This window comes from Syngnathus leptorhynchus, chromosome 18 (assembly GCF_054491065.1).
Source record: "Syngnathus leptorhynchus isolate UIUO chromosome 18, UIUO_Slep, whole genome shotgun sequence".
NCBI classification, from domain to species: Eukaryota; Metazoa; Chordata; class Actinopteri; order Syngnathiformes; family Syngnathidae; genus Syngnathus; species Syngnathus leptorhynchus.
Genome location: NC_141212.1, coordinates 2,673,627 through 2,693,374, shown reverse-complemented (window position 1 = coordinate 2,693,374; position 19,748 = coordinate 2,673,627). Strand labels below are relative to the sequence as shown.

At 45.2% G+C, this 19,748-nt stretch overlaps 3 protein-coding genes and 1 non-coding gene across 6 annotated transcripts in view; all 4 read right to left on the bottom strand.

Moving 5' to 3' along the window:
- utrn (utrophin) overlaps positions 1-13,664 on the bottom strand; it is a 54,909-nt gene extending 41,245 nt beyond the window's left edge. For all 3 annotated transcript variants that reach the window (XM_085938475.1, XM_085938476.1, XM_085938477.1), the window contains exons 1-28: positions 13,558-13,664; positions 13,198-13,484; positions 12,133-12,260; positions 8,396-8,457; positions 8,228-8,320; positions 7,788-7,865; positions 7,439-7,531; positions 7,208-7,380; positions 6,407-6,522; positions 6,166-6,332; positions 4,983-5,204; positions 4,677-4,858; positions 4,343-4,493; positions 4,149-4,268; positions 3,934-4,035; positions 3,752-3,859; positions 3,492-3,671; positions 3,254-3,417; positions 3,068-3,185; positions 2,906-2,993; positions 2,587-2,831; positions 2,341-2,500; positions 1,786-1,904; positions 1,096-1,233; positions 872-985; positions 646-801; positions 399-569; positions 23-223 (exon numbers count right to left, since the gene is read on the bottom strand). In XM_085938475.1, coding sequence (XP_085794601.1) covers positions 23-223; positions 399-569; positions 646-801; positions 872-985; positions 1,096-1,233; positions 1,786-1,904; positions 2,341-2,500; positions 2,587-2,831; positions 2,906-2,993; positions 3,068-3,185; positions 3,254-3,417; positions 3,492-3,671; positions 3,752-3,859; positions 3,934-4,035; positions 4,149-4,268; positions 4,343-4,493; positions 4,677-4,858; positions 4,983-5,204; positions 6,166-6,332; positions 6,407-6,522; positions 7,208-7,380; positions 7,439-7,531; positions 7,788-7,865; positions 8,228-8,320; positions 8,396-8,457; positions 12,133-12,205 — 3,594 coding nt within the window. In that variant the 5' untranslated portion in view covers positions 12,206-12,260; positions 13,198-13,484; positions 13,558-13,664. The remainder of the gene's footprint in view (positions 1-22; positions 224-398; positions 570-645; positions 802-871; positions 986-1,095; positions 1,234-1,785; positions 1,905-2,340; positions 2,501-2,586; positions 2,832-2,905; positions 2,994-3,067; positions 3,186-3,253; positions 3,418-3,491; positions 3,672-3,751; positions 3,860-3,933; positions 4,036-4,148; positions 4,269-4,342; positions 4,494-4,676; positions 4,859-4,982; positions 5,205-6,165; positions 6,333-6,406; positions 6,523-7,207; positions 7,381-7,438; positions 7,532-7,787; positions 7,866-8,227; positions 8,321-8,395; positions 8,458-12,132; positions 12,261-13,197; positions 13,485-13,557) is intronic.
- Positions 13,665-14,342: 678 nt separating this feature from the next.
- On the bottom strand, positions 14,343-16,462 carry clec11a (C-type lectin domain containing 11A). The gene is made up of 5 exons (XM_085937987.1): positions 16,206-16,462; positions 15,799-15,913; positions 15,604-15,711; positions 15,440-15,523; positions 14,343-15,264 (listed from the first exon to the last, which is right to left on the bottom strand). Exons 1-5 carry the CDS (start codon positions 16,290-16,292, stop codon positions 14,852-14,854), a joined length of 807 nt encoding a protein of 268 aa, XP_085794113.1. The 5' UTR covers positions 16,293-16,462; the 3' UTR covers positions 14,343-14,851.
- Positions 16,463-17,771: 1,309 nt separating this feature from the next.
- On the bottom strand, positions 17,772-17,854 carry trnal-uaa (transfer RNA leucine (anticodon UAA)). The gene has a single exon. It is a non-coding gene; the product is annotated as a tRNA-Leu (tRNA).
- An 84-nt stretch (positions 17,855-17,938) lies between these two features.
- On the bottom strand, positions 17,939-19,594 carry LOC147042342 (syntaxin-11-like). Its single transcript, XM_085937945.1, has 2 exons — positions 19,477-19,594; positions 17,939-19,382 (listed from the first exon to the last, which is right to left on the bottom strand). The coding sequence occupies exons 1-2, from the start codon at positions 19,545-19,547 to the stop codon at positions 18,497-18,499; spliced, it is 957 nt and encodes a 318-aa protein (XP_085794071.1). The 5' UTR covers positions 19,548-19,594; the 3' UTR covers positions 17,939-18,496.
- Between the last annotated feature and the right edge of the window lie 154 nt (positions 19,595-19,748).

Sequence of the window (19,748 nt, the reverse complement as noted above, 5' to 3'; positions counted from 1 at the left end):
GTAGAGTGGCGGGCAGGTTTACCTCCAAGGTGTGGCACTTGCTCTTGAGGCGCTCGCAGAGCTTCTGGTAGTTCCCCAGAACGCCCTCCAATTGTGTTGTCAGCCCTTGCCTGCCGCTTCCTCCGCCACCACCCGGGGGAGCCGTCCTGGACACCAACATGTTGATGCTGTCCTTCAGGATCTTTACTTTCACCTCTTTCTGTAGCACATCCTCTTTAGCCCTCTGTTAACACACGAGTCACAGCTTGATTATCTTTTGCACTAAATGCTAATTTCGCCAGCTTGTCTATGGCATTTCACTTGATGTGTTAGCATTAAGCTATTCTATTTTCCTAAAACCAAAAGTTATGGTTGAGGAAAAATGGTGGGTTGCTGGTTCAGTGATGCCACCTAGTCACCTTCATCTCATCCAGCGCCGTCTCGAGCTCCTCCGGACTCTTATACTCAAAGTCCCGCATGAGAAACTCTTCGTCCACTTGAGTCATCCACTCCTGCATCTCCGCCAAGTCTTTCTTCAAGTTCACCTGCTTCTCCTGACTCTCGAACAAACGATCCTGCTGGCTCAGCAACTGCGAAATAAGTTGAAATTTGAGAAAATAATAAATAAATCTAAAAATCTCCACTTCCAATAAATAATAACCTTACCTCTTTCGAAAGAGATTCAAATCGACCTCTGAACTCTGTCGCCGATTGCTGCTCCCACTTGGCCAGCCCCGGTATCGCGGCCGCCTGCACGGCGTTCACATTCTCGTCCATCAGCTTCAACGCACCTTGCACCGATTCCATCTCGCTCACATACTCCTGCATCAAAGTTGACCTTTTTTCAGATTTGTTTTTTTATTCTACAGTGCCTTTAACGGATTCATCTGACCTTGCAGTGACTCAATTCTTCTTGTAAGCTGCGTGCGTCACTCGACCTCGTCGCATCTCGGGACAAAAGCTCCTGAACCGCCTCCAACCAACGTTCCACCTCCGTTATCCTCACCTGAAGGCAACATCACCAAATTATTCTACTTCAGTACAACAAACCTCTGTCATGGCTTCGGGTGGGTTTGGAACCCAGATGATAATCATAAACAAGATGATCTCATCTACCTGATTGTCCTTCATGCTTCCCAGAATGCCCTTGAGTGTCGCCAACTCTTCACGGGCCTTGGTGGACAGCTGAGTCCATCGTTGCTGTTCTGCAGGATGGGAGGCTTGCTGAGTTTGTTCAATATCCAGACACAAACCCTTGAGAGGCAAAACAAAAAAATATATATTTTTTTTAATTGTTAAAAATGAATTGAAATTGTTACTTTAAGAGCACATTGACTGGCTGCAATTAACCTATTTCACCCAAAAATATATAGTTCCAGTTAGGCCAACTATTTGTTTACAATTTTTATCTGCCTTAATCCACTGCGTTGTTTCAGGAGACTCGATATTGTCATGTTCCCTTGACACTGAAATGCATGTTTCATATCAGGGCACGGTGCCCAGAATGTGCCACCCGCCCCCCACCCCCCGAATGCCGCCATAACAAGAGCTCAGACTGAGCTGCATTCCAGCACAGGATAAAAACGACTGGGTGGGGGGGGATACAAAAGAAATGAGCTTGCTAACAAAAGTGGCAAAAGGGAAACGGAGATAAAAAAAAAGAACTGATTTAATATCTGTTTCCAAAAGTAGTCCAGCAAATAAATACAAATACCTGACACTTAAATACTCCATGGATGGATAAACATACTGTGGACACACCGGAAAAACAAAAACAAAAAAAAAACAACAAACAGGTTGGTTCACCTGCGCTCGCTGCACCGCCGCCTCGGTGGTGGCAACGTCGCTGACTCCTCGTCTGAGTGCGGCCAGCCGGGCCTCCAGCCCCTCCACCAGAAGAGATCGAGCCTGGATGGCCTCCAGAACTACAAATTGAATCAAAGTGTTAACGTGACATTCCTATTTTTCCACCACTAGGGGGCAGCGAGATGTTTTGAGTCTGGTGCACGTGTTGTGTCGTTTCCCCAGCCTGTTTTATGTTTGACAGCTTGTATATTTAACACAGCTCGTCATTACGCTGCTAAGGAAACAACATGAAACGACATTCCTTCTACTCGTTTATCTTCACAACTTGTCTTCATTCGCAGATGATTTACATACAGTAAGTAGTCATGGAGAGTATTCATGAGGAGATTTTTCTGTGGCTTTTATCCAACTCTCTAGCGGAGTCCAGAAGAAGGCAAAGAATGCAAGCACACACCTGGGCCCGAGGTCTCCAGGTTTCATGTTACAAAAGTCATTGTAGCGGAGAGCATGGCTTTCTTTCTTTTTGGTAAGTTCCTGTTTGTGATTTGGACTTACCTTGGCTGGCCTCCTGCTGTTTGATTTTTAGTCGCTCTAAGGTGGAGGCGTGATGGGCTGACACCATCGCAGTGTTGTCTTTTAAAAGAGGCAGCGACTCCACATCTGCACAAATCTGGTCCAACTGTGTACTCAATGCACTGAGGGGGACCAGTCGGGACTAAAAGGACACACCATAAAACTTGGATTCAGTTTTTTTTTTTTTTTGTTTATATCCCCCTCCCCGCCTTCATGAGATTGCTGTACCTGACATTCTTCACTCAAGTTCCGGAGTTGGTCACTGTCACACTTTTCGACGGCACAAGTGGAGTCCAGCCATCCATCGAGTTCATCCAAGACCCGATCCAGTTTGCCGAGCTCGGCCGACATCGCCGTCAACCGAGTCTGGGCGTCAACTCGGTCCCGGGCCGTTTGCAGCTCCCCCGCGCAGTCGTCCAATTCGGTCTGGATCAGATCGATGTCGGCCCGCACGGAGTCCATACGCACGCCCTCTGAAGGTACACGAGAAAAGGTTTGAGACAAATAAAAATGTGAAAAGGTCAAATAAAATGAAATCATGACAAACCTCTCCCCAATTGCTCCATCAAGCCTCGACCTTCCTGGATGACTCCAGCGACGGCAGGCTCCTTGGCTTTGAATTCCATCTCGTGGGCCTAAAAAGTCCAAAGCTCATATCTAACCGGCGTATTGTAACTTGTCACTTTCTTATCTCACTGACTCATCCAACCTTGAGCTTTTCCCGCAGCTCCTGGGGATCGCTTGTCGGTTGAGTGGCGGCGATGGCTTGAGCGGACGCCTTCCACTTTTTGATCCAGCCCAGATAGTCGGACAGTTTGATTTCAAACCTGCAAAGTGTGAAGATGACAGTGCGCCGTGAAGGCCGATTTCAAAATAAAAGCCTAGCCGTCCTTACCCTCTCCTGACTTCCATGTCCGTCTCCACCAATCGTTTCTTGGGAGGAGCGGGAGGGGCCAGCTCCTGGTCGGCGGCTGAATTTCCGGCAGCCGTGGCGACTGTCGTCATGACGACGCGCTCATCCACCGGAGTCATCCCAGCGTCAGTCACGGCTTTCATCACCTTGGTTAAAGAGTGACTCGGTGAATGAGAAAGAGCCGAAGACAAATGAAGCGTTAATGAATAATATAAAAGACCTGGAAGGAGCAGTCCTCCAGCCTCTGCACCAGGTTGTCCCATCGATGGGCCAAATCTTCAGTGTCCGCCTCAATAGCAGCTCCGGCCTCGCCGCTCCGTATTAACGACATCACATCCCGGCCGGCGTCGGAAAGTTGGTCGAGGGTCCTCCTCTTCTTTTCCATGTCCTCCTTAAGAATCTAAACATTTTCATAACACCACAGTTCAACTGGAAAGCTGGGTAGGTGAGCTCCAATCCAAGCGGCCACTTTTTACTCACAGCTAATTGGCGCACTTTTGTGTTAATGTCACTCGGGTCTTTAAAAGTGCTCCGCTGCACTTCACTCAAGACCTCTTCCCTTTCTTTCAGCCATGCTCGGAATAAATTCTGTAGATGTGAAAGCAGAAAAATGGCTTTTAGAAGACACGATATCAAATCGAGATTAATGAAGGATGTTCTACCTGATCTGACACGAGTTGCTGCCACACCACAAAGACTTCCTGCAGCTTGTGCCACCTCTCCTCTGTCCAGCGACAAACGGCTGCCCAGCGTTCACCCAAAGACTAAAAGGAAAAATCTTAAATTAGAAATAATCTGAGGAAAAAAAAATGGCCTCATATTTGATTTTTAAAGAAACCACCGCGCCCAAAGAAAAACAACCAATAAGGTCATTTACTTGAAGCTGCTCCTCCAGGGCGGCGGTGGCGCTCTCGCCGCTGTTCTCGTCCACCACAACCACCATGTGCGTGAGGGAGTTGACCTTCACCTGCTCTGCCTCCAGGTCATTCTGAAGCTCCTTTGACAACCAAAAATATGAGATTAATTTCCAACAGAGCTCTTTGCCCTTAAAAAAAAAAGAAGTCTCTTTACTTTATGCTGTTCGATTCGTTCCTTATACTCCTCGATGTCTTTTGCCGGCGACTCCGTCTCGATCTTTCTGATGCGGTCTTCTGTCCGACTCAGCCAATCGGAAAGCTGCTGGAGCTGCTGCTGCTGGAGTTCCATTAGGACTTCGTGGAGCCTAGAAGAGAAAGGTTGTCTTTGAAACATTTGACCCATTGATAAAGCTCGATGGAGCTCACCGCTTATCAGTTGTCACGTTCACATAGCTTCCTCATTCCGCACAGATGAAAGCCATAAACACTTCTATCCCGCGGCGTGTGTCCGCCAATGGTTAAAACGGCTTCAAAAGGTAAATCTTTACCTGGCTTGGCGGTCCATGCTGGCCACGCGTAGGCTCTCCCAGCGGGAATTCAGCAAGCTCATCTGCTCCCGTATTTCATCCTCCACCTCTTCTGACAGGCTGCCCTGAGCGATCAGTTGATTGCCAGCTTGGAGAACGTTGCCCACGCTGCTCTGGTGAGCCGTCAGCTCCATCATGAAGGCCTTACAAAAAAAGGGAGGAGATGCCATTTTGTTAGGGGTTGCAAAAATGACAGACTCGAGGCAAAGAGTTATTTCAGACCGTTGGATTGTATTATTTTTTGCCTCATACCGCGTCTGCTCTCACCTCATGCGTATGAAATTGCTCTTTGACGCCCTCCACGTCGTCCATCACCTCATCCTGGATCTGCAGGGCGTCCTCGGCCGACAGCAGCCAAGTCAGGACCTCCTCCAGGGTGGTCTGGTAGGTGTCCAAGTCGGCTTCCAGCACGCGGCCCTCCATCTCCCCTTCGAGCTGTGTCAGGGGGTCGGGGGTCTCTCGCTGGGAGCTTCTGCCAGTGTCCCTTAGCTGCATATTTAAAAAACACAGCAGTCTATGAGCATTCAAAAGCTAACAGCTGGATTAAGATCGGGTCGATTTATTATCTGGTCCAATCTGTAAATTTATTTGAAATATTTATCAATATTATTATATATGTAGAATTATTATATTTAATAATATTAGTTAAGACTATATTTCTGTTTAGCTGGTAATTTCTCGACATTGCTTGTGCACAAAAGGACTCATAATACTATTCTTTTTTTCAAATAAATAAAAAAAAGCTGACTTTTTGTTTGCTTTGTCTTTCGCATTTGGTGATGTCTCATCAACCGCTGCTGCGTTTTAAAATAGAAGCATCGATTAAAAGGAGGGAGTGGCCTGAAGAGACTGCTCTGAGGCATGCGGAGAGACCTGCCCTGCAGTTGGACTAAGAAATATGCGAGCCTATTATGGGATGCCGGGAGGTGGCTCCAGACTTGCAGGGCAGGTCAAGCCGCAATCGGTCTTATGGTTGCGAATTTGACATATGGGACACGAAGAAAGAAATGCTTGTTCACATTTTGATGAGCGTGCTTCCAATTTGTAGACTTTTTTTTTTTTTTGCCTGCAGTCACAAGGCAATACTTTGCATCAAAGATTGAAATGAGGGGCGGGCAACATTCCAAACAAAGAACTTCTATTCTATCCTCCCGCATGGTCACAAAAGCAACGGCATGACGCATCACTTCCTGTGGCTGGGGGGGGGAGAAGCGTGCCAGGAAAGTAAACCACACCCCCTCCAAATACACACCAATCAGATGCAATGAAAGTTTTCCAGCACTCCTTCCAGGTTGTGAAGTAATAAAATTTACAAAGTACTTTCGGGAGGTTCTGACAACACCGCAGATGTAATGATGGTGGGGGAACGCCCACACCCGCCCAAAACTCAACCGCGTTACCTCGACACTTTATTGTGTAGAAGTATCAAAACAAACCCGCCGAGAGTCACCTGCGCGCCGAGGCCCGCCCCCGAATCCTCGGCTTCCGCTTTGAATCTCCGCGGCAGCGTCTCCACTTCTCGGACGGCCTCCATGCTGATGTCTTTGGGCAGCGCGGCGAAGAGCGACGTCACGTACAGGAGAATGGACTTCTTATCTGGCAGCTGAACCGCCACATCTGGAAAAGAAAGGATGACATCGTGAGAAGATGTCGTAAAGTTTCGGATGTACAGTTCGGAAGAGCCACCTCACCTTCGGGATCCAGTAGCCTCTCGATAGCCAGCTGGTCTTTGGCTACGGTGAAGGCGTGTTCCAGACGCTCGACGGGCCTCATTCGGACCACGCCGTCCCAACTGAATGCATTTGGCCTACAAAAAGAAATTGATCACATTTAGAATGGACAGCGTGAAGAGGAAAAGACTATGAGACAGGAATGTACGGGATCGGTCATCCGCCTAAACCCTGGCCCGAGTTTAAACCAACACTGACCTTTCTCACAACTCAAAGTCCCAAGAGTGTGTGTGTTCAACAACGTGGGTTACAGAACTATGGGGGGGGAAAACCCCGATGTTCGGCCTACTTGCTTTTTCTTACGCACACATAGAAGGGCAAGCATGCGCAAATACAAACAGGGCAGGTGTAAACAGGATAAGTCAACACACACACACACACAGGAGAGGAGACCCAGCTTCTTAAACACCCCAAAGCGGGCATTTTTGCATCTGATGGAAATAATATGCAAACAGACGTTTTTGTCCATCAGCATAAGTCTCACTTAACATCATTTGCTTAAATAAGACTCCTGTTTTTATTCTTTAGCTGCTTTTGGTGGAAAAAAAAGAATGGTGGAGGAGCAACCCATGTGGAAAGACAAAATAACATAAAATACAAACAAATAAAATAATTTGGAAAAATACAACCACTAACTTACACGAAAAACTAATTACATTTATCTGGATTAAAAAAAAAAAGTCAAAAGAAAGAAAATATCAAAGCAAAACTTGAGCGGGATCCAGGTGGATGAAGTTGCCATGACGGCTTGAAGCTCCTCACCTGAAGTGGTGCAGGATGGCGTTGAGAGCCAAGCCGTCGGCCCAGCTGGTGGTGAAGTTCAGCACGTTGACCTCCGGGTAAGCGCGCGTGGACTGACGCACCCAGCTAAGCAGGATCTTCTCGCTGTTGTTCTGTTGCAGGCTGGACATGACGTCCTTCATAATGTCTTTCACCTGTTTCAAATGAGGATGTTTGAAAATCAGCATTCGTATTTGGGACATGTGTGCTCACCTGCCAGTGAAGAATAATGCTCCAGATGAGTCCCAAAGTTAGCTTATGGTTGCCGTCGACGATGTCGCTCCCGCCGATGTTTACCAGATCCACCTGAAAAAGATGAACAGTTGAAGAAAAAGTGGTTAAAATTTGAAAAGATCACGCGTCGCTGCAGAAGGTTGAGCGAGATCATGTTTGACTTATTTGGCGAGGATCAAGACAGGTCATGCGTTTAGCTTGGTGACACCTCGCTCTACCGCAGCGGTCCACCTTTCACCTCGTTTCTGTTTCCAATTAGCCTCATTCTTCCGCTTCGCTAACATGTCCTTATAAGTCTCCCGCAAAACATTTGGCTCGTCTCACTCACGTTATTCTGATGCAGAACTTGAAGCACTTTATTAACGTTGTTGAGCGCGTGCACTCTGGTGGAACCTCGCTCTTTGGTCTGAAGAAGAAGAAACACAACACAATCAAGGACGATTGATTCCGCCGCCAGTCTTGCAACAATCACACCGACGTTTCGGAGGAAATGACACCAAATGGGACATTCAGAAAGAAACGGCGCTCACGAGGAAAAAAGCAATCGACTGAACAATGGGAGCTTCTACTTGATCAATGCCCTCAATTGGGAATTTATGGAAAGAATGGCGGGTTGAATTGCAAACAGCTGCGAATCTTTTTAAAAAGGCGTTACGCCCAATTGTAGCTGGATTGTTATTCCGGCGCAGATCCAACAGGTGCTTTCTGCAGCTGCAGGTATCAACTTGGAGATGGAATAGAAACGGGAAATTCAGATTGGCAACTGACCAGGACGTGGCCAGTGAGGCCCTCCAGCAGGTCCAGCAGCTTCCTCCCATCTCTCAGATCAGAGAACATATCCTTGATGGTCGTTTTACCCTCCTGCAAAAACATTCACACCACATTGTATATAAAATAAAATAAATGAAAGTAACAAATATGTTTTATCATTGTTACCTTTGAGAATTGTGCATTTATCCACTTGGTGAATGTTTTCTTCTGCACCAAGTCGTGTTCATCTGTGTGGGCAAAGAGGGGGGCTTTTAATACACCAGTGTTAATTATAGTCATTTTTTTTTTTTTTATATATATAAAACCACATCTGTCGCTAATTAATTTCACGCCATAAAAGCTTCAGCCTGAAATAAAAGGGCACATAAGAGGAGGCCATTAGTGGTGAATAACCACAAATTCTTCAGACTGTGAAAAGCTATTTTGTGTGCTTTTACTTCTGTTTAATTGAATCTTTCCTGTGTAGAAGAAAAGAAAAAAAAAAGTTAATTAAGTTGTACGTGGGGGAAAAAAAAAAAGCTCTTCACAGAAGGGAAAGAAAAAAAAAAAACGTGTGAGATTAAGTGCTGCTGTCATGACACACCACCATGAAGCGAACAAAAGGTCAAAGGTTATGATCACCAGACCCTGCAGTTGTCTGCTTCTTTGTGGCCACTGACTGGGAGAAAATAACAATATAGACGCCATCAATATAAAAAGGTTAATAATGAGTTCATAAAACTCAATTTTGACGACGCAAATGTGTTGTACAGTCTCTGCGTTGCCCCGATGGCCAAACAGGAAGTGGAGATTGCATCAAGGCGGCGTAATCCCACTGGTGTATTCCCACGGCTCACTTGGCACACACGCGTCTGCAGTTTACTGGACGTACCCAGCGTTTCCGCTGACACGGCAACTTTTTTAGCTAGCGGAATGTTTGCATGTCGATATTTTCCATCTAGGGACAAATTGATATGACGTCGCCGAAATAAGAAAGGACCTCCTTATATTGGTCCTACTGCTCGGTTTTAATTTCCAAGATGGAAGATTTCATAACCCTACGCGAATCTTCATCGGGGAAGCCGAAAACGGTCAGCTGGAAAAACACAACACATTTTATATGTGGACCAATCTCATGACCTCAGGCAGAGGACAGCTGAGGTGGAAATCAAACAAAGTCGACCGGTTTCCACGGCAACGTCACATTGTAAACATGAACGAGCAAACAGCAATTTACAGGGCAGGCCAGGCTTCCTAAATCCACGTGGTTCCACCCGAGTGATTTTTCCTAAATCGAGGGTTTTACAAAAAAATCCTAGCCTCCTCGAACCGCACGGTCACATGATCGTGTCACGTGACAACCATCCGAGTCGGTGAACTCTCCCTTTGCTTGTGTAGGATGGGAAGAATGCACAGAATTCCCATAATTCCCAAGCGCATTCCAGCCTCCACCCCTCCCCTCCCCTCCAGTGGTCACTTGTCTCAGCTTGTCCCAGCCGGGCCCGGGCCTTGTTGACACGTTTTTGCTCTCCGAGAGCGAGGAATTTATTCGGCCGGAACTTTTTATCGTCACCTTCAACGTCATCGCCGGAGTAAAACACTACAAAGGCAAAGGAAAAATCTGCGGGCTGGATATAGAGCCTTGTGGGACGCCATCAGACATCAATCTTCCTTCCATAGAGTCTGAGCCTACGTTCTGCCATATTTTAACATAGCTCAGCCAAAAATCAGTCAAAGAAATGTCAACATTCCTGCCCTCCTCCTCTGCTTTCTGGTCTTTCTTAGCCAGACAGTGAGGGAAGGACCAGAAGAATGCAGCAGCAACAGCGGAGAGAGAGCAGAGGCACAACAGAGGAGAACAGGACGGAGCAGGCCAAGAGTGGGGGAATCATCGTGGTGGGATGGAGGTGGTGGTGGGGGGGGGCATGAAAACAGATAAAGTCAGTGTTCAAGGCCATCCCAGCATGCAAGCGGATGGAATGATTCCGAGACAAAACAGGCTAGCTTGACGCTAACCTTGGAGTCTGCGGTGAGAAGTTTTACGTGGAAAAAAAAAAAATCCTGCAATATGGTGACGAATAGGCTTTGTTATTTCTGCTTGTGACAGAAAATTCAAGTTTGCAGGATGTTGACGTGAAGGTGACGCATGTTGGTTTGGTGCAGCGTCCAATTTGTGTTTTGATTCAAAACATTTTGAAAAACTAGAGCGATTAAAAGTTTAAGTAGACTCATTTTGACTCGTCGGGGCGTCTGATAAGAGCCTCTGTTTTGTTTTGTGTTTTTTGCACTTACCAACAACAAGAGTTTTTTCAGCCTTTTGTTTCCTCCTGAAAAAGTGGCGCTTTCTCCATGTTTTCCAATGACTTAAATTCATTTCAGAAAAAGGTACAAAGAAACAAGCGCCGGAGATGAAAACAAAGAGGTTTAGCGAGAGACGGAAGGACAGTACACAAAGCGAAAGAGGAAATAGGAGGTGTGAGAGCCCCCCCCCCCCCCCACTTCGCTTTGAGTTGGGGTGCCAGACCGCCTGCAGTGAAAGTGAAATGGAAGGCAAGGGGAAGTTAATTTTTCCTGTGTTTTGTATTCTCTCTTCCTTTCCTCGACAGACAGGAAGTAGATGGAATAAAAAAAAAAAAAATTAATCACACGGCTTAAGTGAGCCGGCGGCCTTTTAAAGAAAGCAACGAGTATGCTCTACAGCTCCAGCTAAGGAGGAGTGAAAGTGGGCAAGGACAGGGGACGAAGAAAGCCCAGAGACAAAAAAGGGAATTTCCACTGGACTGATTTAGTCACGCTGCCGTGGAGAGGCTTCCCTAATCTACCATCGTTCCATCTTGGAATTAACAGACACATCATGATAAAACGACGAGCAGCTTTAATGCATCCAATGACACCTGGTCGTCACAAAACTTGACGCCACACCCTTCGTTTGGCAACAAAGGCGCTCGCTCTTCTTCACGTCACACCCAAAAAAGCAAAAGCAGATGGTCAAATTGCCGAGGGATGATTATGAAAGCGCTGATGAGGGAATGACACATGAGTAAACAGATGCATTGTGGGATTGGCTAACAACTTGACATACTGGAAATATATCGACCCCCCCCCCCACCTCCAGACCTCAGGAACGTTCTGTCAATCAGTAATGTCGACGTGACTCTTCAAGTGTGTGATTAGCCAAAGCAGGGCTTCGCTTCACAGCGGCCGTAAATGTTTTCTTAACGGGGCTCGTCTCAGCTGCGGAAACATCCGGCCCACCTGCCCGCCATTCACGAGGCCACCATGCACTGTAGTTTAAAGCCCTTTCCTATGACCAAAACGAACTTGGGGTAATCCCCTTCACACACACACACACACACACATTCTGAGACCTGAAGGATAGTAAAACCTTTCCCGTATTTGCTCAATGTGTTTTTTGGGTCAATAGCTATGCTACATGCCAAATCCCCCCCACCTTATATCCCATTAAAGAAAACATTACTTTGGGAGGGGGCGGGGGGGTGTTGCTAGGAAACCTGAATCTTCGCGAGAGGGAAGCCATTGTGGTCTGGACACAAACGTAAATTACAAACTGCGACGGCACAGCGGAATTCTTGGCGAAGGATCAGCGAGGCGGGCAGATAGGATAGGAAAGTAAAACTAGCCGGTGGAAACTTATTCTCATGGTGGCAATGTGACCTGGGGAAAAGATTTTTAAGGATTATCCCAAAAAATATTTCACTATAGTTTGGAATGATCTGAGCGGGAAGTGATTTTTTTTTTTTTTTTTTTAATGGCATCTCACTATTCTCGATGGATCACTTTTTGTTACTTTCACTTTGTCCTCTCTGAGAACAGTCTCTGATTGCATCACCAAAACTGCTCTTAACTCCCACGAGACCTTGAGTTTTTTTTTTTGGCTGGCATTAAAGTGTTCTCGAACCTACCTGATCGTGACTTGATGATGTCGCTGAACTCCTCATCGGCTCCGCCCTCCGCAAAGTCACCGAGGGACGCCATGGCTGCAGAAAAACCCCGGCGAGAGCAGTTTGGGTCGTTCAAGACCACGCCGTACCTACGAGTGTCAATCGAGATTCAATCTTTGCACAAATCACATTTTTTATTTGAAAAATTAAAAACACGTGCGTTTCCAAAGGGTGTGGCATAATACAAAAGATGTCCAATGACGCAACTTTCTGTTCTGTCATCATCCCACTCGGCAGCCCCTGATTTTCATCGTTTGGAAGCTACGACAGATCGGATAAGTATCCTTTGATTACATCGTGAGTCCAAACATATAATAGTTGGTTTACCATGAAAGGAGCTTTCAGTTGGGGGATGCAAAACCCAAAAATAGCTGACAGAGCAGGACCAGCCATGATAAAATGAACACATGTGTGGGGAAACCAAAACAGGTGAGGGGCTAACACAGGCAATAAATTCATAAATAAGATTTATTACACATAAAAGTTGACATCCCCTGAGCAATACTCTCCAAAGCTTTTCTGGAATATGCAAATAAACTATTTACAATCAAAACAGAGTGGATATTATAGTGTACTTTAGAAAATCAAACAGTCAATGACTAAAATAATTTCGTTTTTGACACATTTTGGAAACAAATGCTGCTAAAGTTGGGTCACTTTATTTGACCATGTTTAATAAATTAAGGTGGGAGAATCCAAAAGTGTTATAATATGGAAAAAGGCTGTTGCACCAAAGAATAAATTATTTCTCTCCCATGAATTCAATTGGGCATATCTTCTGCAGGTGCCAAAAAGGGTGTTACCTGTTACCTGGGAACACCTAAAGATTTTTTTTTTTTTTAAGTGTGTCCTGTCTCTTTAAATCAGTCATTCCAGTTCCTCTTCTATTACTTTTGACCCAAAACCAAAATGACACCAAAAAGTGGCACAATCAAAACGTTTGGAAATGTCATGATGAAAGTTCGAATCATTATTTGTTTTTTTTTTATTCATGTTTTTCGTGATTAATGAAGCAAGACAACTCACCTCTGCTGTCACCGGGAGGGATTACCGCCTCAAAACAAGTCCAAACCGTCAAAATAGGGACACGAAGTGACAAGCCCAGTCATGGAAATCTTAAAAGTAGATTACACTTGAGAGAGAATTAAGACATTTTCGACGTATAAGAAAGAAAAAAAAAATCATCTAAAAACTCCCAAAGTACATCCACGGCGAGTATCCACAAAATTCAAGGAAAAGCCAAAGTTGGACGGCTTTTTTTCCCCGCGGTAATATCCAGCCGTCGTCGTCTTGAACGTAGGCGACGATTTACTCTGTGTGGAAATGTGAAATATTTTAGAAATATGTTAAAAACGAGGAAAATGTGGAGCGAAAGTCGCGACTCACAACTTTGTTCCTGGTCCTGTTTTTTGAGCAACCCCTTCTGGCGGCACTTGTCAAGTTATATAGTGTGGAATAGAATAAAAGCGGAAATCTTTTTTTAATTTTTCAAAACAAATGTGTTTTTGTAAAGTTGATTTAAAGAGATGCGACATTGCTTATTTTTAGTAAATGTCTATTTTGCCTTGTTTACCCATGCTTGCTTTTATTTTCAAACAATAATTACTCATAGTGCAGCTAACTTGTGAAGCGCCACGGTAAATGTTTGTATTTTGAAATATAAAAACAGGAAAAGTGCTGCTTAACAATGGGTGATTTGATGCTAGGACTGTCGCTTTCTCCCCATTTGGCTCACGAAGTTTCCCGACGCCACGATGGAAACATGGTGGCGCGGTGGACGTCACATGCCACCCTACACAATAATTTGAATAAAAAACTAAGAATAAAACACAAATCAAACTTATGACAATTGCTTGTTTCTTTGACAGAAAATATCAATTTTGGAATCAACTTTATGACTCAAGTACTTGTGCCATCAAGACAATTGATGCATTTTGGTTTCTTTCTTTCATTTGCACTACAGCATTTGGAAAAAAAAACTATATTATTTGAATGGAAATGAATTATAGATCCATGAAGAGCTTTGTGGATAACGCAGACTAGTCTGTAAAGCCTCTACCTTCTCGGTTGTCAAGGCGGGCGCCTTTGTGGATGCTTCTTGGGTGCAGCTCAGTTACACAAACCAGATGTATCAAATAACACGCCTATGAAAAGTTGTCGGAGTATTTATTCAATGAAATCCAGTTTAACGCACAGTTTCTGCCATCTAGTGGTCCTCAATGCACACTACAAAAACGGCGTCCATCTATCAAGCCCAGGCTTTATTTGAATACAATTGTCAAAAAGTAAAATAAAAACTCGGTCTTGCGTATGGAGTAATCATAGTGATAAAAAAAATCTAAATAAAGAAACAAAATATCTCCAGGCCTGCGGTGCAAAACTACCCAAACACGTCACGCACTGGCCTGTGACGGATGTTAAGCATGTGATTCAAACATTCACCACAGGAGGGCGACAAAGCTATTCAAAACGCAGTCCAGTGTGTTACGTGTATGTGTATTTTTGCCCCGCAGCCAGGGCCATATTATGAACCGGGTCAGTGGGGCCCGCACCACTGGCAGCCAGCTAACAATAAGAAAAAAACATTTTTTGGCATGTTTAATTAAATGTCTTTTTTTTTTAGTGCCGAATGGCCAATTTCTATCCAGTTTAGGGTTGAAATGAAAAGCGAGGATTTCATCTAAAGCGCCACCCTGTCATCAAACTCGCACATGTAGTTCATGGCCCTGTCGCAGTAGTGGTCCCACCAATCGCCGTCATCAGACGCCATGGCCACGCAGTTTTCCCGCTTGCCACCGTCCGGCTGACTGGACAGGAAGTGCCTGCGCCACTGGAAGTAGGAGACGGGCGTGCCGTCGTCAAACATATACATGCCCTCCGCCGCCAGGTCGTTGACGCCCAGCCACACGGGCCAATTGCCCGTCTTGAAGAAAGATTTGACATAGTCGGCGAGGGCCTCCTGCTCGCGGCGGTCTCGAGGCATGGCCATGCGACCTCCGCGTTCCAGGCACTTCCTGGAAGCGCCGGCGTAGTCCTCATAGATGTGGTACACAAAGTAACATTTGTAGCCCACCCGCAGGCCCTTCTGGCAACCTGATTGGCCGAGAACAAACATTGCATAAAATTCGGTAGTTCCTGGAGCCAAAATGTTCCTGGACCTCTCAAAAGTACTAACGCGCCTCCCTAGCCGAGTCTTTGTTGCGACCTGATAACTAAAACAGTGGTCCTCAAAACCAAGCCAGGGTATCAAAAGATAAAAACAAGTTACCTTCCAGTCTTCCAGTCTCTTTGCGATTGTCTTTGCTGTGTTGGTAGACTTCCCGGATTTTGTCCTCCAGCTCTGCCACCTTGGCTGCCATGTTGGGGAGGATGAACAGAGAAGATCAGAAGAACCAAGAAGTGATGCTGATTAGAATTTGTGTGATTTAGTACCATCCATCCTGGATAGACGCTCGATTAGCTGATCCATGCTGACATCCAGAGTGTAGTGGCCCACGTTGAGCTTGTGAATGGCCTGGTCCATTCCGGCCAGTCTGGACACTATGGAAGAAGATGACATTATGGGGATGATTATAAAATGTTAAACAATCGAAATAACTTTTTTTTTTAATTAGCATGAGGACGCACAAACATAGTTGTAAGAGGTTTCAAAGTCTGACGCGGCGTTTGTGGGCTCCAATTCTGATGTCGGAAGGCTGTCAGGAAGATCTCCTCGAGACTTTTTCTCATCTGCAAAAGGCAACTGATACACACACACAAAAAACCCATCATATTGACAATACAGTGCTTTAAAATGATTTCAAGCCTTGCAAATGTGCCTTTGTTTCGAAAAATCCAATATGGAACTTCTGCTCAACTCTGGTCAAAAAGGTGTAAACCATTACCCATCAATGATGTCATCACTCCTGGGAATGGGTCGAACATTTAGCAAATAGTCTTTCCGTGACATCCTTATTGTTTTTAACACAATTTCAACAACAAATGACGCTCTAGAAATAATCAAGATGGGTTCGAAAGCTCAAAGCAATCCTGACCTGTGTTGGGTGCGGTGTCCCAGCAGGAACGCAGAAGCCTAGAGAAGACAAACACAGCAGAGCGAGCGACCTAGCAACGGGTCCCATTTTCAAGCTTCTCACTTCTGGACGAAGCAAACACAAACACTTCCCTCTCTCTCTCTCTCTCGCTCTCTCTCTCTTTCTCTGTCCTGCTTCACGCCTTCCACATGGACATGACCTAGCAGGAATCCTGGAAAAAATGAGCTAAAAAAAAAAATGATGTCAATTTCCAAATATTGTCATTTCATCACTGCTTGCTGCCTGTAATTCATTTGCTTCTCTTGTTTTCCTTTAAGGGCGTCACTTGGAAGTTGCCAAACAGGAAAGCCTTTTGTGTTTTCCTGTCCCTATCCCATTTCCAGTCTTTGTGTACAAGGTGCTATAAAAAAATTTAAAAAAATCACACTTTTGATAAGCAGATCCATAAATGTCCATTCTAAGCCTCAATAGATCAAAATTAGGCCTACATCGGTATTTTACAAGAATATGAATTTGATGATATTTCACACTGCGCCCTTTAAAATGTGAGTTTGTTCCTTCGCTCTTCGTCGTGCAACGGAATATTTGCTCACTGTCAACTCGGAATGATCAACCATTTTTTTTTAACCTTGTTGCAATTTGCGAATTAACGTCTGCTGGAAGAAGGTAAGCATTCAAGCTTCTGGAGCTTGTTGGCTGCAGTCTGCAGACCGCTCGTTCGGACAGAGGCACCTCAGTTCAGCACACACGCACACACACCGAGTTTATAATTAATGATGATTTTGATTCAAGCTGATGTTCTCAAAGGAGGCTGATTTTTTAGGAGTGGGGAGCAAGTTGGCCTTCTCTGATGTTCTGGGTTAGAGTCTCGGCTCGGGCTCGTACAACCTTTTTTTTTTACATATGGGAAGTTTCAAGTTGAAATTCAGATAAATTTGATGCAACCTTTGTTGGACAGCAGGGAATTGTGGCAGGCAGCATTGTGGCATCATTACATTTACTCGAGGGTGCCCTCTAGTGTCGTAATCTTGTCTGTACCTCCCACCCCTCCACCCAAAATATTATCGTCTGTTACAATCAAATGAAAATGGGTTAAAGAATATATTTATCGAATTGAAAAATAAACAAAGTGCATTTTTTTTTTCTTCTATACGCTTGTGAAGTCATTTATAAGGTTAGAGCACTACCGGTAGCGAGGACCAATCGCCTTCGCCCGTTTCTTTATCTGACCAATGGCAGACAGCGTACTCTGGATGCGGAAGTAGAACAAGAAGCAAGTTACAGTGTTACAAATCAGCATCGCATTTGTTGCAACGTTACAAAAGATAGTATTATTACGTATTACTTTAATATAGTCATTATCATAGCGATATTTTTGAACAACCACTGCCTGAATAATTATGACTACGACGACCAATGGTGTACGCTGCTGTAACATTCTGACCCCTATGAACACACCGTCGACGAGAACTAAAGAGAAACAAAGTTGTTGATGAGTCATATTTAATTGCTGCATACCTTTTCATATCAGTTTAACCAAAGCAGTAGTGAAATTTTAATCAAAATTACCAGGAGTGGGGTTCGAACCCACGCGGACATATGTCCATTGGATCTTAAGTCCAACGCCTTAACCACTCGGCCATCCTGGTGTGGAATGCATTCTCGTGTACAGTTCTTATTAAATCAACTAAAGCAGCAGCAACGTTTTTTATACAACGTTTTTCACTCCCAAACCAGAAAGAAAAGAAAACAGTGACAATATAACCCCTTATTATTCCTATTCTGTGCGTTTGCATTTATCTGATTTAAGCCTGCAGATATGATTATGTCGGGATTTGCGCCACCTTGTGGCTACTTAGCTGACACACCATTGAAAAACAAAGTTCCTGCAGATTTGAATAATACATATTTTGAGATACAATCACATCTGCAGGAATCACAGAACACTTGAATCAGACAGGTGCCAACACAAAAAAAAACTGAAATTCCAGAAAGCGAGAGGTTGAAAAGGGCCTTCTGCTGATTGACGTCGTCTAAATCCCTTTCGAACATCTTCTCTGTTGAAATACGTCTAAATAACGTCTCCTTGCTCCCTCCAAAAGTATGTAGGCCTCTGCATTTGTGTTGATTGCTTAGGTTGCATTCATTTAGATTCAATTTTATTTATGGCGATACATCAAGACAAAAAACAAAGAGAGGTCAAGTCATAAATTAATCACATTAGCGGAGTAAATACAATCCAAAACTAAAACAATACACTTCCTGAATTTGTCATTTGTGCTTTTTGTTTATTATCTCCAACAGGGCAGACACGGGCAGCATTGCAAAAAGGGATTTTTTCTCTTGCACCGTATGGCCCTGCTAATCTCCACATTGACTTGTTGAACATACTGCTGAGTTTTCGACACGTTGGCTTCGATGTTGTTCAGCATGGAGCACTGCTCTTCGGTCAGCGCGGCCACATCTCGGAACAGTTCGTGGATCTCGTTGAGCCGGGCCTCCAGCGCCACCAGTTCCTTATGTCTGTCTTTGATTTCGGTCATGGCCCAACGAGAAGAATGGCCCTCCTGCGTCGTCGGGAGACTCTGAGATAACTCGTTCCAGCCTTCGAAACCTTTGTCTACAATTTCATCGAGTTTCTTATCGGTGATGTTGGTCCCCAAAATGGAGGCTTGCCTTTGGATTCGCTCCCTACAGATGGACCGTTGTAGTTCTTCCGCCTGGCTGTAGCTCCCCATGGCGGCTTGGAAGGCGAGGATGAGCGAGTCAAACTGCATGCAGGAGATGCGAGTCGAAGCCGAGTCGGGCCCGGCCCTCTCCTTCATCTTTTTGCTCTCGGCCCCCAGCGCCAAGATGCGAGTGTGCAGTTGTTGCCCTTGTTTCTGGATCCCCCTAGCGATTTCATCCGAGTCCCGTTTAACGGAGGAAAGGTGGCGGACGGTAGTACGAAAGCGCTCGTTGTTCTTCTTCAGGCGCTCCACCTCCAAGAGGAGCAAGGAAATCTCCTTGCGGATAGACTCAGCTTCCTTCAGGATGCTCTCGATGTCCAAAGAGTTCTCCAAGGTAATCGACTCTTGAGTCGCCGGTAGCTTGCTTTCGTCGTACTCCAGGTCATCCTCATCTTCCAAGGTTTCGCTGACATTGCGTAATTTCTCCAGCATGTCCCGCATTCTGCCTCTGGAAGAGAGTAGACATGTTAGCGTCCGGCGCTAGTTCAGACTACTAAATTGTTGTTCCATGAAATCAACCCTGCGACTGTAATTTGACTTACCTTCTTCTGATTTCCTCACACGAGATCCAAAAAACGAGGCGACGCACACAGCACGGCCGCCTCTGACGCATTAAAGCCCGACGACCCGAGAGAGCATGTTCACATCTCCGTTCGAGGAAAATCGGCAATCTGATGTACCGTACATACAGAAGCCACATCCCTTTTTCGGCCCTCCCTTTCGAGTATTCGTTCTTCCTGGAAGAGTTTTTTTTTTTCCTTCACGTCGTTTGTTACACGTGAAGGAATTAAAAACCGGGCCGACCTGTTCATCA

Bases quoted from the DNA above. Each gene is read 5' to 3' on its own strand.
- clec11a (XM_085937987.1), bottom strand. From the start codon at position 16,292: ATGGGACCCGTTGCTAGGTCGCTCGCTCTGCTGTGTTTGTCTTCTCTA. The intron at 15,914-16,205 runs GTCAGGATTGCT...TGTGTGTATCAG, and splicing joins GGACACCGCACCCAACACAG to TTGCCTTTTGCAGATGAGAA. The intron at 15,265-15,439 runs GTAACTTGTTTT...TCGGCCAATCAG, and splicing joins AGAGACTGGAAGACTGGAAG to GTTGCCAGAAGGGCCTGCGG.
- LOC147042342 (XM_085937945.1), bottom strand. From the start codon at position 19,547: ATGCGTCAGAGGCGGCCGTGCTGTGTGCGTCGCCTCGTTTTTTGGATC. The intron at 19,383-19,476 runs GTAAGTCAAATT...ACTCTCTTCCAG, and splicing joins TGTGAGGAAATCAGAAGAAG to AGGCAGAATGCGGGACATGC.